The sequence below is a fragment of the Panthera leo genome, chromosome B1 (assembly GCF_018350215.1).
Source record: "Panthera leo isolate Ple1 chromosome B1, P.leo_Ple1_pat1.1, whole genome shotgun sequence".
NCBI classification, from domain to species: domain Eukaryota; kingdom Metazoa; phylum Chordata; class Mammalia; order Carnivora; family Felidae; genus Panthera; species Panthera leo.
The window spans coordinates 41087422-41102183 of NC_056682.1; the positions used below are offsets into that span (position 1 = coordinate 41087422).

Sequence of the window (14762 nt, forward strand, 5' to 3'; positions counted from 1 at the left end):
GTCCCCTGTGCTGCTAGAGTTCTTATTATCCCAGATATTAATGATACAAGTCTCAGAGAGCCCAAGGGTGTGTGAAATACCATTATGCTAGTCCGTCCAGTCACAAATGAGACTGAGACCTGACGCCAGAAATTCTGGCTCCAAAGTCCATGTCCTCATGGCCACACTCCCTGTGCACAGGCTCTCTGCGTGCCCGGGACAGTGGGTCACAGTGCTGGAGAGGGAGCTGAGGTTGAGCTGCGGGCCCAGTCACCGAACTCCTTTATTTCACATCCGTTAGAGATGGGGACAGTTTCTGCCTCCCCTTCCTCAAGGGATTATCAAGAAGTTAAAATACCAACACAGAAAAGGATGTCAGAGAGAGCTGTTCCCAGGCGGTACTCTTGCTCATCATAGTCCCCTATTTTGTGGCTTCCCTGGGTGCCATCTGAATTTGTCCCAAAAAATGGTGGGATGGTTTCAAACAAGTTAATTCTCCTTAATTTAATTTTATGCTATCTGGCACCCCCCTCCCCCACCACCACTACCGCCACCAAGGGAATGAGATTTTCTAGGATAAAAAGCAGTGTGATGTTTGCAGGTTGGAAATGATTGCCCTGAGGCCTGATAACTGAACTGGGCCTGGCCTGTTTTCCAGCTAAGGCTGGTCTTTTCCTCTGCCACCAAAGGGCTAGATGTCTGAAAGCAGCAGCCATAGCCCTGGACCCCAAGGGTGGCATGCAGGGACAAGCCAGCTGTGAAGTTGTCCAATTAGCCATCCATGCTAGTGCTGTGATACTGGAGTCACTCACTGGGAGGCCTTTGGGAGATATGGTGAAATATGGTCCTGGTACAGATGTGGCATATTCCCTGGATGCTGCCAACAACAATGAGAAAGTCACCGCGTCAACCTGTGTCCTGTTGTTCCTTGACCAACCCATTCTCTTCAGCTCCTTGCTTAAGTCATGCACTCAAGACAGTGGGCATTCCTGGGTTCTTACTGTGAGCCCTGTAGGAGGACTGTGAGACCCAAGCCTGACCCCTAAGAGCAGATGGGCCAGCTGGGAAGGGTGGGCTCAGATATGTGAAGCCAGTTCTCACAGATTGCGGAAAGAATCAATGTCCCCCATGCCAGATCATGCTGTGCGAAGCCTTCTGGATTAGAGTAGTGGGAAAGCTTTATGTAGGAGGCAAGGTGTGACGGTGGGTGGAGCAGGCCAGTGAAGGAGAAGGACAGGGGTGTCAGGACCCATGGGAGCAAGAGGGGACTTGGGAGTAAACCCAGATTCAGACCCTGCTGGCTTTCATGAGTGCTTGTGATATGCAACGCCCCATGGGAGGCAGCCCCATGGCTCTGCAGCTATAGTGTCATTGAGGGGCAAGGACCATCCCTTTTGCAGATGAGGAAGGAAGTCCCCCAAGGTTAGGGTGTGCCCCGTTCACCTCCTGTACCTCAGATACCCGCAGGACGAGTCGCTGGCCCAGAGCTAAGCAGCTAGTAGGTGATGGTGCAGGGTTCCAGTACCAAGTCTGCGAAAACTGAGCTCCCTAGAGCAGAGGTTTCACACTGGAGAAGGGCTGGAGGAAAGAGCGGGTAGGTCTGCAGTTTGTGCGGTGGATGTTGGACCTAAAAGGAGCCAAGGAGCAGCCATGATGGTAGGAAGAAGTCTATGCCTCCTTTTAGACTCCAGAAAAGCCTTGTCCAGAAAGGGTCAGTAGTGAGTGTGCAGGATTTGGGTCACTTGCTTTCTGGCAACAAGACGCTCCTGAGCCTCCCCAGCCCAGAACGACACCAACCTGGCCAAGACTAGCTCCTGTGGCCCAGGAAGTGCTGGGACAATTGGTCTTTCTCTCCTCCTCAGGCATCTAAGGAGTATGATGAAGACTCACTCATCCCCAGCAGCCCGGCCACAGAGACCTCAGACAACATCAGCCCAGTGGCCAGCCCCGTCCACACAGGGTGAGTGACCCCGTGACTCACGGGTTATGGGCGTGAGTCTCACTCTCCCTGTCTCAGAGAAGGCGTATAGAAGCCCAACATGGATCTGCCTGTGCCTTAGGTTTTTGGTGAGCTTCATGGTGGATGCCCGGGGAGGCTCCATGAGGGGGAGCCGTCACAATGGCCTGAGGGTGGTGATCCCGCCCCGGACATGTGCCGCCCCTACTCGTATCACCTGCCGCCTGGTCAAGCCCCAGAAGCTGAGCACGCCGCCCCCACTGGCCGAGGAGGAGGGCCTTGCCAGCAGGATCATCGCGCTGGGACCCGCTGGGGCCCAGTTCTTAAGGTGAGAAGTCACTCACATGGGATGCGACACGTGTCCTTTACCTGCCTCTGCCCCTGCCCCTACCTCTGCCCCTGATGGTCCATCGCTGCCACCTCAGCAGCAACTACCCAGAACCACCCCAGCCACAGGGAAGAGGAAATGCCAAGTCCCAGAGCCCCATGCAATCTTGTTTGTCTGCTGTCCTGACAGAGTAACAGAACCAGGAACTTTTAGTCCCTGTCTCCCAGATACACTAAGGAGTCCACAGCCCCAGGGTGGAGCTTACTCCTCTCAAATCTTGTATGATACTAGAGAAGGGGACTGAAAAGACTGGGCTGGCTACCTTGGGGCCTTCAAGGGCTGAATTATTTAAGCTTTAAAATGGTATTTCTAAAAGACAGCCCTACAGCATTGCCCCCAAGGACAAGATTAGTGGGCTTGAGACTGAAGCAGAGTGGGGTTCTACCTGAGCTTTGTTGGGACAGGTGTGTCCAGGGAGGCCCGGCCTTCTTGCCTTTGTCCCCTGCCTGTCCCCACCTCTGAGCTTCCATCCACCCCTGGAAAGCAGCCTGCAGAGTGCTTTTGTGTTGATTTTCCTTTTTTTTTTTTTTAATTTTTTAATGTTTATTCATTTTTGAGAGACAGAGAGAGATGGAGCATGAGTGGGGGAGGGGCAGAGAGAGAGGAAGACAGAATCCGAAGCAGGCTCCAGGCTCTGAGCTGTCAGCACAGAGCCCAATGCGGGGCTTGAACTCATGAACCGCAAGATCATGACCTGAGCCGAAGTCGGACGCTCAACCGACTGAGCCACCCAGGCGCCCCTATTTTCCTTTTTAAATGTAGTCATCAAAGCCTCCCTCTGAAGGAAGTGGCTTTATCACCATTGGATAGAGGAGAAAGCTAAGGCTTGGTCCCCTGCCTAGGGATATCTAGGAATGGCTGGCGGGTTCTCGGGATCAGGTCCAAGGGCTGGGTTACTCAGCTGAGCGTCCACTACATGGCCATGGCAGGAGATCCCCCTGTGAGGTGAGATTGGGTCCTGTGCTTACTGTTCCTCCGGGGCCTGGCAGTGAGTGAGGGACCCTCGGAGCGTCTCAGGAACTCAAGGAGGGTCTGTTCCCCATCCGGACCTGCCCCAAGGTGGGGCCTTGCTCTGGCTACAGGATCCCATCTTTCTCCAAGCAGGGACCGACTGCCCCCCTTTCCCTGTTCTTTCCTCCCCGTGCACAGCCACCCGCCCACAGGCACCCACACCCACATCTACACACCTTGCCCACCATCTGCTCTGTCCCCTCAGCCCTGTGATCGTGGAGATCCCCCACTTTGCCTCCCAAGGCCGTGGAGACCGTGAACTCGTGGTGCTGCGCAGTGAAAACGGCTCCGTGTGGAAGGAACACAAGAGCCGCTATGGAGAAAGCTACCTGGATCAGATCCTCAACGGGATGGATGAAGGTAACTGAGCCCCAGGGATCCCAGAGCAGGGTGCCCTCCTTCTGGAAGGTGGAACTTGAACTTGCAATTTTGGGTGGGTTGTTAGGACTGCCTGGAGTTTGGGAAAGCCAGAGAGACCGGGGATGGCCCCATCAGGTCCAGTTCCAGGTGCCTGGGGCACCTGAGGGGTGCTGCTAGGTGCCTGGGGAGGGGACAAACATCGGGAGCCAGGGATGAGGAGGTTCTGGGGACACAGTGGTTGAGCCTGCATCTGGCACGATGGCATGACTGGGGTGGGTGGCATCGTGCCATGTGATTACAGAGCTGGGGAGTCTGGAGGAGCTGGAGAAGAAGAGGGTCTGCCGCATCATCACCACCGACTTCCCCTTGTACTTCGTGATCATGTCACGGCTCTGCCAGGACTACGACACCATCGGCCCTGAAGGGGGCTTTCTGAAGAGCAAGCTGGTCCCCCTGGTGCAGGCAACGTTCCCAGAAAACGCTGTCACCAAGAGAGTGAAGCTGGCTCTGCAGGTGACACAGCCCTCCCTCCTCACCAGTTGCTCCCCCCTCCCCCACCGTCCAACTCAGTTCATGGAAGGTGGGAGGAATTCAAGGCCCCCAGGAAGACTTCCCCAGCACATCCCCCACTTTTGTCCAATGCCTTAAAATCCCAGTTAGAGATGTGACCTTAAAGCTCAGAAGTCGGGTGAGTGGGGTAGGGCAGGCGCGCTCCCTGGTAAGTTGCAGAAAGCCCCAGATTACGCATTAAACCACAACGCCAGCATGCTCGCATGCTCGATGTGAGAGAATTCCACGGGGCATCCTGGAGAGGTAACTAATGGTGAGCAAGGGTGGTGCCATCCACGGAATGGGAGCAACAGGAGATGGGGAGAAAGGGCTCCGGAAAGAGAGCTGAGCAGTGATATCAGCCCCAGGATGGGCTCCATGCCCAGCAAAACAGATCTGTGTGGTGCAACAGTGGAAGGACCGCTGCACCCCCTGGGAGCCTTTGCCTTCTGTATAAACAGCCTGCTCTCCCTCTGGGGATGTGCTGGCCCTTATGAACAAGCCCCCCCTGCTGCTGGAGGCTCAGTGCCTGCCTTTGCTACCTTGCAGGCCCAGCCTGTACCAGATGAGCTTGTCACCAAACTCCTGGGCAACCAGGCCACGTTCAGCCCCATCGTCACCGTGGAGCCACGGCGCCGGAAGTTCTATCGCCCCATTGGCCTTCGGATCCCACTCCCTCCTTCCTGGACAGACAACCCGAGGGACAGCGGGGAGGGGGACACCACCAGCCTGCGCCTACTCTGCAGTGTCACTGGTGAGAGGTGCCCCTGTCCCATCTTCTGGGCAGCAGCAGCTCCTTCTGGCCACATGAAGGAGAGACAGAAGGGGAAGCCGGCCATCACCTTGCTTTGGCTTCCCTAGGCGATGTGCTCTTTGAAGGGAGGGAGGGGCAGTCCATCTGACTAGAGCCTCCATGGAATAGCTCGAGGAGGGGGAGGGTGTGAGAGAAGAGATGTGCTCAGGGCCACACAGATGTGCCCATCTCTGCCCTTTCATGCCCAGCCCTTGGCAGCTCGGCAAGCCGTGTGTGTGCCACCTGAACACTGTCCCCCAGCCCACCTCTGTTCCTGTTGCAGGAGGAACAGACCAAGCCCAGTGGGAAGACATAACGGGGACGACCAAGCTCGTGTATGCCAACGAGTGTGCCGCCTTCACCACCAACGTCTCTGCCAGGTGAGCCCAGAAACCCTGGGCCCTGCACCGAGCGGTCAGCGCTGCCCTGATCATGGCTTATCCCCAGGCCTTGACCCGCCCACCCCGTGCTTAGGGCCCCCCGTTTCCCCTTTCCACACAGAAGCCCCCACCCTGACCACCAGGCTTTCTAGAGCAGCCATCCCCATGGCTTATGGGCTCCTTCTGTTTGCATGGACATGAAGTGCTCCATCTGGCCCATAGAAACGTGCTTATAATCAGCCCTCTCTTTTTAGGTTTTGGCTGTCAGACTGTCCTCGCACTGCTGAAGCCGTGAACTTCGCCACCCTGCTGTACAAGGAGCTCACCGCAGTGCCCTACATGGCCAAGTTTGTCATTTTTGCCAAGATGAATGACCCCCGGGAAGGGCGTCTGCGCTGCTACTGCATGACAGACGATAAAGTGGACAAGACCCTGGAGCAGCATGAGAACTTCATTGAGGTGGCCCGGAGCAGGGACATAGAGGTACCATGGCTGGACGTACTGTGAAAGTGCTTGACTAGCATCATCTCCCTTGATCCTCATACCCGTGTGTGCTTTTATCATCCCCAGTTTACAGATGTGGGCACTGAGGCTGAGAGAGGTTAAGTAGCCTGCCCAAGGTCACATGACTAAGTAGAGGGTAGAGAAAAGATTTGTCCAAGTAGTCTGACACCAGAGCCCACAGTTTTACCCACTATGCCAGGGTTCTGGGAACGCCCCAATGCAGCAGGGAGGGCGGCTGGACAAAGGAGGTAAGGAACAGGGACTAGATTTGAACCTATTACTGACCCTAGGAGACTCATCATGTTAAGACAAGTAAGAAGCCAGGACCTTTCCAAAAGTCTGGCCTTGGAGTCTGTTCTGAGCCTTCTTGGGGGGCTGAGAGCCCAGAAGGAAAAGCACAAGGCCGGAACTATGGAGCCCTACCCCTAATCCTGATTCAAGGACAAACTAGACAAAGGACTGACTCTCTCTGGGCCTCAATTTCCTTACCTATCAAATGGGGTCATGATAACTTCTCAGTCGAAAGCATTATATACACAATAGGGATTCTTATAATAATGGGTGAGATTATGCTATAACATGGTCCTTCCAACACTTCTCATAAACTAAACATTGCAGAACAAGTGTGAAAAGAGATCCAGCTTTTGGGGGGAAGCCATATTTTGATACTTCAGTGGAGTTCTAGAGTACTCTGATATCAACCCTGATCAGCCACCCAGGGATAGGTAAAGATTCCTGCTTGTTGTAAAATCCTCTGAAGTAAGGGGGCACCTAGGTGGCTCAGTTGGTTGAGTGTCCAACTTTGGGTCAGGTCATGATCTCGCAGTCCATGAGTGCGATCCCCACGTCGGGCTCTGTGCTGACAGCTCAGAGCCTGGACCCTGCTTCAGATTCTGTGTCTCTCTGCCCCTCTGCCCCTCCCCCGCTCATGCTCTGCCTCTCTCTCCCTCTCTCTCTCTCTCTCTCTCTCTCTCTCTCTCTCTCTCTCAAAAATAAATAAACATTTAAAAAAATTCCTCTGATGTAAGGAAGCATGCCTCCCTCATTTCAGCCTTGGGAACAAAACCTTTTTCAAAACAAATGGCGGGTTGTGTCTCATGCTGTAGAATGAGTATGATCTGGCAAAGAGATGACCAAAGCTGAAGGCAGGACATGACATTTGCTTTTCTCCTACAGGTTTTGGAAGGAATGCCCCTTTTCGCGGAACTCTTTGGGAACCTGGTGCCCGTCAAAAAAGCTGCCCAGCAACGGAGTTTCCTCTTCCAGTCGTTTCGGGAGAACCGTTTGGCCATACCTGTAAAGGTGCCAATCTCTCCTCTGGGTCTACAAGGTTCTGGGAGGCAGAAGTCTCTAAGCCAACCAGCCTGGTGGCCTCTGGAACAGCACCCCCCCGAATCTTGCTTTTGTGTGATTGAATTTAGGTGAGGGACAGCAGTCGAGAACCAGCAGGGTCCTTGTCATTTCTGCGCAAGGCGATGAAGTATGAGGACACCCAGCACATTCTCTGTCACCTGAACATCACCATGCCCCCCTGTACCAAGGTGAGCTGCCCTCCGATGAGGACCCTCACCAGAGATGGGGTTCCCTGAGGAGGTCCCGAAACAGACGCAAGGGCGCGTGCTTCCCAAGGACCTCTTACCGTCACAAAGCAGCCTTTGAAGGCTCTTTGCCGTCTTCTGGACAGTTGACGGTGGCCTGGCAGGGAGAGTGTGCCCTGGCCCTTTCTGCAAAGCTAGGACCAGATGCCAGTGTCAGACAGTGGTCTGCATGTTCTCACTGTGGGCCTTGAGCCCTCTAGGATATTCCTTTTCGAAGGCTAGAAGGAGCCCAAAAGATGTCTACCTGAGCACCCCTCGTCTGGGCTCTCTGAGGCTTAGAACTGGGTGTCACATTGCTCAAGGTGACCCAGCTGTTTGATAGGCTTTTTCAGGCCTCCTTTTCATATACTTGCTTATCTTCCCCAGGGTGCCAGGCCCTCAGAGAAGGGAGCCCTGGTGTCTCAGCCACTGCAAACACCCAGATTTTTGAGCTCAGCAAAAGCGTCTTGACCAAGTATGTTGATTTATCCATACCTGTAAGAGCATCCGAGTCACCACTGCGCAAGGGACTTTGGAGGGATCATATGTCTCCATGTTCTTGTTGGTGTCGTTTGGCTGCTGCCATCGTTGTAATTGTCAGCCTTCCGTGCCCAACTAGGGAGAAAGCAAGGTTACATCCATATGTCGTGGCTCAATTTCTCTTTACTGTCTGGGGAGAGTATGAGTGCACTTCTCTTTCAAAAGAGGATTTCCTGCACCCAGAACTAGCATCTGGGTGCTTCTCTGTAGGGCTGGAGTGCTAAGCCTCGGACTGGTGCCAAAAATAGGTCTTTTGAGTATAAAGGAACCCAGAAAGAAACACTGGTTTTTAAGTTCAAACCCCAGCTCTGCCACTCATTAGCTGAGCTGCCTTGGGCAAGTTACTTAACCCCTCTAGGCCTCAGTGTCCTCATGGATGAGATGGGAATAGTAATTGTACCTGCCCAGGGGCTGTTGTGTGCATCAAACAGGGCCTGTCACGTGGTAAAGGCCATGTGAGCTTGCCATTACTATTAGTGATAAAGTGTGTGACTCTCATCACTCCCTCTGGACCCCCACCTCTTCGCACACATCTGCTCTTTGTGTTGCGGCTCCAGAGACACAGACCTACTTACTGTTGGCCGGGATTGGCGTCATGCCCACCCCATAGCCCCCGGGCTCCAAGCACCTTCCCACCAAGGGGGTAACCCCAAGCCCAAAGCACCCTTTCCTCATCTTTCTTCTGCAGGGGAGCGGAGCTGATGACAGGAAGAGGACGTTGACTCCCCTGGCCCTGAGATACAGCATTCTCAGCGAATCGTCACTGGGTATGAACCCCTTTGTGATATGTGCTCACTGCCTTCCCAGGAGGTTGTGGGTCACATCACTCCCCCTCACTCCTTCAAGAGCTCTGCGTTGATGCGATTTCCTTAACTCGTTATGAGCACAGCATGCAGAGCCTTTGGCCCTACTCCCCACGGAATGCTTGCAGGCCAGCAAAGAGAGGTCCGCCGGGGGCCAGAACATCCATCTGAGGTCATTTACCCACACCTGCCCATTCTGTGTCCTGCCAAGGCTGCTAAATGAAACCCAATGCTTCTCCCTAGGTTTTCTCAGTGGGACCGACCGAGCAGATATGAAGATGGCTATTATATCAGAGCACCTTGGCCTCAGCTGGGCGGGTAAGTCGGGGACTTGGGGGCAAAAGGCACCTTGCCAGTCTACACGTACCCCTCCGGCTTCTTGCCTCTACCTCTTCCTACTGTCCTCAGTGCATCTGATGTGTGATTGTCTTGTGCAAGTCTGTTGCCCAAGCAGTGCCTTTGGGTATACCCATGGAAAGTAAGCTCCCACCCTCCTCCATTCCTGCCCGGTTTTTCTTTTTTTTTCTGCCTGGGTTTACTTTATAAGAAAGAATTAACTTTTGAGATTACGAGAGACCTTAGAATTGATCTGGTTCACCTCATTTTACAGATGGGAAAATTGAGATCCAGCTGAATAGAGTGGCTCTAATTAGTGACAGAGCCCTGGAAAACCAGCCAACAAATAAGCACAGAAACAAAAAACTATGTCTTTATGACTGCCTTTCTCTTCCTCCCTGTACTCACGTTGCCCTTTCTCAAAGGCTGACTTTGTTGAAGGAAAGGAAGGAAGAAAAGGAGATGGCTCAAAATTGTTCACTTGTAATCTCTGGCTGTACCTGAGGTCTACCAGAAGTCCCACAACAAAAGGGTAGATCACATCTGAAGTGACACTGTGTGTGGGAAAATACAAGTGAAAGCTCAAAATGCGTTTTATTCAGTCACAGGACCTATAACTTAACCCCCCCCCCCCACCGCCTTGTTATGTTAGCTTTTATATGAATGGACTGCCTTTACTCAGTCACCCTGTGGAGAGGACTTCAGAGAAACTCAGAAGCCTTAGCAATAAGGCTTACTGAAAGGCTCTGTGACAAAAATTTACAACAGAAATTCAGGAGCTGTTCATTCTTAAGCCAAAAAAGAATGCCTACTGCTGCTTCTTGGTGTGTGTGTGTGTGTACCTGTGCATTCTGATCCTTACCATCACTGTTCCCTCTGGTCTTCCTCATCCTTGAAATTAGACTCTGAGGCTGTTCTCCCTTCCAAAGCACCTGTGAGAAATAACAATAAAAATAATGGGAGGGTGGGGCGCCTGGGTGACTCAGTCGGTTGAGCGTCCGACTTCAGCTCAGGTCATGACCTCATGGTCCATGGGTTCAAGCCCTGTGTCAGGCTCTGTGCTGACAGTTCTGAGCCTGGAGCCTGCTTCGGATTCTGTGTCTCCCTCTCTCTGCCCCTCCCCCATTCATGCTCTGTCTGTCTCAGAAATAAATAAACATTAAAAAAAATAATAATAACGGGAGGGAGAAAGCTAACATTCTGTGTTATTGCCTTGCATTTAAATGGGAGCTTATATTTTCATTTTAAATGTAATTAGTGCCTTTCCCTGAAGAAACGTAAATACAGAAAAGCATTCCCGTGATAACTGCTTCCTGGTGGAAAGTTAGTGGCACAGACGGCACTGGAGTGGGCATCCGCAGGCTCAGCCCACTCCTGGCTCTGGCCTTAGCTTGTGCCACGACCTTGCATAAGCATTAACCTTGCTGAGAGGCTCAGCCTTGTCATCTAATAATATGTGAATTGATGAAAGAAAGAAAAGATATTCCTTCATTCGTTCATTCAATACCGATTTTTTGAGCATTCCTATCCCTGCCCTATTTTCTGGATGTCGGAAGATGTAGGTGTCTGTGTTCCCCTAGTTGCTTCCTGGTAAGAAGGAATACCAAAACCCAGGGGGCACTGTTCCTTGATTCCCGGTACTCCCTGCCAGATGCAAGGCACAGCACCTGCTGGGGGCACCAGAGGCGGGCTCACACCCAGTCTTGCTTCTCTGCCTGCAGAGCTGGCTCGGGAGCTTCAGTTCAGTGTGGAAGACATCAACAGGATCCGTGTGGAAAACCCCAACTCCTTGCTGGAGCAGAGTGCAGCCTTGTTGAATCTCTGGGTCACCCGCGAAGGCAAAAACGCAAAGAGTCAGTACCGTTAAGCTAAGGAAGCGTCCTCTGTCCAAAGCCCGTGCAGGACCTCCCCTTCACCGGAGCCTTTCTGCCTTCCAGCTCCAGTTGCCGTCTTTGCCTTGGAGCCAATCCCTTTTGCTGTCTCTGTCTCTCTGCCCCTCACACACACACCTGTCAGGGTCCTGGGGTCCTCGGGGAGTCCTATCATAAGAGGATAGGATGGTCTTGGCCTTGGCCTTTTTCCCATCCCCCGAATAAGACAAGAGACACACCAGAACGAGATGATAGCACAGGTGTAGGGTATGTGACTTATCACTGAGTTTCTCAAACAAATGAGGACTGTCCTCTCAGAACAGAGCAAATCCTGCCTGATACAGGAACATCTTTTCCTCCAACCTGGAGGGAAGATCCGTCGCCCTGTTTTCAGCCCTTTCTCAAATAAATTCCCATACTCAGAAACACTGAGAGGAAATTGGGTGTCTGCATTTGGATCTCAAATCAACTGGTGAGGACCAAGGATCTCAAAAGGACAGTATCCTCTTCTCCTCACTCTCATTTCTTGCAGAATTCCTCTCAGATTACAAAAAAAACAGTCTTCCCATGCTTTGCAGTTGACCACCCTTAGGGTTTGGAAAAGATCTGTCAAAGGGTAACAAAAGCTTCCCCCCCACCCCCCAGAGGCAGGTAGTTTTGATTCTGACAAAGGAGGGGTGCTGAGAAAACAAATCATCCCCCACTTCCCTCCCTTCTCCACACCCCACAACATTCCCACACTGTCTATGAGGATTGGAGCCCCCTTGGCCAGCGCCCCTTCTTCCCTTCTCCCCCTGCAGTGGACAATCTGTACGCAGCCCTGCGCAACATTGACCGGAGTGAGATCGTGAACATGCTGGAGGGCTCGGGCAGACAGAGCCGCAATCTGAAACCCGACCGGAGACACAGGGACCGGGACTACTCTTCGTCACCCTCCCAGATGAATGGTGAGTGTCTCCTGGAAGGAGGTGGGGCTGCGCTGGGCGCCACCTTCCAGGCACCAGCACAGGACACTTCGTGAAACCATCTTTCCCTCTGGTGGGAGGTTTGGTCTCCTCGAACTCCCTCCCTGGTGGTGCTGAGAGCAGAGGCAAGCAAAAGAGACAGGGGAGCACTCCTGTGCAGTGGGGCTCCCGGATGCTCCCCTAGGCTCCAGGCTCCTGCTGCAGTCCAGGGAACAGCTGGAGTCACCCCTGCATGTTGCAGAGGCTCTCCATGGTTCTGTGCCACCAGCGGCCCCACCTCTTGGGGCCTGTGTCCCCATCTGTAAAACAGTCAGTGGTAGAGAAGCAAAGGGCATGGAGATTCTGGCCCAAGATCTGATGTGGTGAAGCTGGCAGGTGTTTTAGAAGTCCTATGAGGCTAAGTGGGCTTCTTTCCTTTGAGTCTAGTCTCTCTGTTTCTCTCCCTCCCTTTTTTCTCACTCCATCTCTTTCCTCTCATCCTTTTTAATGTGCTTCAGCATGGCACAGACCCCCAGTGTGACCAGGCCCTAGGGGAGGAAGCCCGGAGGCCCCTGACCTTTGCCCCCAGTACCCACACAGCAGCCTCCTGTGCACCAGTGTCGTTGCAGCAGCAGTGAAATTAGCCACCTGCATGAAGGAGAGGGGATTGGGGGTCCCTCACCCCTTCCCCCTCACCTGCCCTCTCTCCAGCCACTGGGCACAGAAACAGCAGAGGCCCCGCTCTTTGGAACTATCTCCTCTTCTTTAGAGTCAGCAGGTTAGATCAGATTCCCAAGATTCCTTACAGACCTTGAAGAAACAATTTTAAGTCTATGAACTATCTTCTTGTGGTGCCTAAATATGTCACCCTAGGCGGCGACATCGCGCTGTCTGTGCTTCCCAAGCGGCTAGTTTACTGGCCATTCCTGGCCACACACTCACGTGCATGCTGGGCAGGTGCCCGTGGCACGGGGGGGACCTGCCATGAGCCGGTAAGTTCTAAGTCAGTCTGGGCACGGGGCCTCCTTTTGCCAGGTGGGGCCTGTGCATGCCAAGCCCCTTACACGTTTCTCTCTCCCGTGTCCTGTGTCTCCTGAAACATGCTGGGTGCAGGGCTCCTCTGTTGATCACGTCCTGTCATCTTTCTCTTCTGCCTCTGACCTCACCTGGACCTCTAGTCCGCTCATTCTCTCGCACTGCCTATCTCCACTGTCTCCACCTCGGCCGGGTGTTCAGGAGCCGTCTGCCTCCACAGATGCATGTCGTGAAAGACTTCTAGCCCTTCCTCCCCACCAGTCTCATGGCCGTGTGCGAGGGCGTGTGTGTGCGCGTGCACGAGGGCCTGCGAGTGCCTGAGGAGTTGTCTCTCACTCTTCAGACCCGGCATAAAGGCTTCAAGGCCGTGGTCCCCTCCCATGTCCCTTGGGGACCTGGCCGGAGCATTGCGGGGACTGCTGAGTAGACCAGCTCCCTTTCACAGAGGGAGAAAGGGAGGGCAGTTGAGGAAATGCTGAAAGCTTCAGGAAATCCAAGTGACAAAATGCGTCTCCTTTTCTCTGTGATATCTGATCACTTGGTTGGGTTTCTTAATATTCCCAGTGCTGTTTCTATCAAGTCAAATCTGCAAGTTTTTGTTTCTCTGTGCCCCAGTCATGTACCTAGACGACACAGGCCCGTAGAATTACACGAGTATAAACAAGGAAGTTATGACCATTAAAAATAAGTTAAGAAGGTGGATCCCCTGTTAAGTGTTCTTACTGCAGTTAAAAAAAAGAATCTCCCACTGGCCACAGGACTTACAACTACAGTCAAGCCTAGAGAGCCCAACGCCTAACCAGAGTTCAGAATCCCTCTGTGGGACTGACTGGGTCTCTACATGCTCTGTGACAGGTGAAATGGGCTCTGTTTTAGTTGGTCTGCTCATTTAGCAAGTACTTTTTGAACACCTACCACAGGCCAGGCGCTGGTCTAGGCAGGGGAGATAAATCAGTTCTCAAGCACACACACACAAATCTCCCTTAACGCCCTGCCCTGCCCTCGTGGAACTTACCTTCTGTTTGGAGAGTCAAACAACTGCATAACTTGTGAGGGAAGCATCTAAAGTGCTAACAGGGGGAGGGAGCAGGAGCAGAGGTCAGAGGGCAACAGGAGGCCAGTTCTTACAGGCTACCCTAAGGACATTGGGTTTACTGGTAGCAAGCGGGAGAGCCACTGGAGGCTCTGGAGGGAAAGAGTAACATAATGTAACTTAAGTTTTCAAAGGATTCCTCTCCCTGCTTTGTTGATTTTTAGACCGTCACAAACTGAATGCTTCTGTGCTTCCTGGCTTCTCTGTGTGGCCCTGTCACCCCTTCAGAGACCCCCCTCCAACAGGTCTGCTGATGAACACAGGCTGTGTGCCCTGCGTGCATGCTCCCCACCATGGCCCAAGCAGACACTCATTAGCAGATGCCTAGCTCGGTCTACTCTTCCTTTTCTGGCACTAGAATTGGCTTCTATGTGTTTATCCTGCCCTCTTCTCTGTCCTGGGAAGACGGTTCTGGCCTGGAAAGAAGGAGCAGGAGGGATGAAAGATAGAAGGGTAGGGAGGCAGTAGCCTTCCATGGTTCCTCCAGTGTCCTCCTGGGCAGGGGCCCATGCTGGCTTGTCTGGGTGCCTGCCCGGCCCTCTGCACTGATGTCACAGCTGTACGTGGCCTTCTCTGCACCTGACCTCGCTTCTCTGCTTCTCTGAGCCTCCTGATGAAGCCATGGGGACAAAGGACAGTGCT

At 53.1% G+C, this 14762-nt stretch overlaps 1 protein-coding gene across 2 annotated transcripts in view; it reads left to right on the top strand.

Annotated features, from left to right (window-relative positions):
• Positions 1-14762, top strand: part of ANK1 (ankyrin 1) — a 218031-nt gene that overhangs the window by 170911 nt on the left and 32358 nt on the right. For both annotated transcript variants that reach the window (XM_042934750.1, XM_042934751.1), the window contains 13 exons: positions 1842-1939; positions 2040-2264; positions 3541-3695; positions 3997-4208; positions 4794-4998; positions 5321-5417; positions 5672-5900; positions 7098-7223; positions 7343-7462; positions 8727-8805; positions 9085-9159; positions 10899-11030; positions 11849-11995. In XM_042934750.1, the coding sequence (XP_042790684.1) occupies positions 1842-1939; positions 2040-2264; positions 3541-3695; positions 3997-4208; positions 4794-4998; positions 5321-5417; positions 5672-5900; positions 7098-7223; positions 7343-7462; positions 8727-8805; positions 9085-9159; positions 10899-11030; positions 11849-11995 (1900 nt within the window). The remainder of the gene's footprint in view (positions 1-1841; positions 1940-2039; positions 2265-3540; positions 3696-3996; positions 4209-4793; positions 4999-5320; positions 5418-5671; positions 5901-7097; positions 7224-7342; positions 7463-8726; positions 8806-9084; positions 9160-10898; positions 11031-11848; positions 11996-14762) is intronic.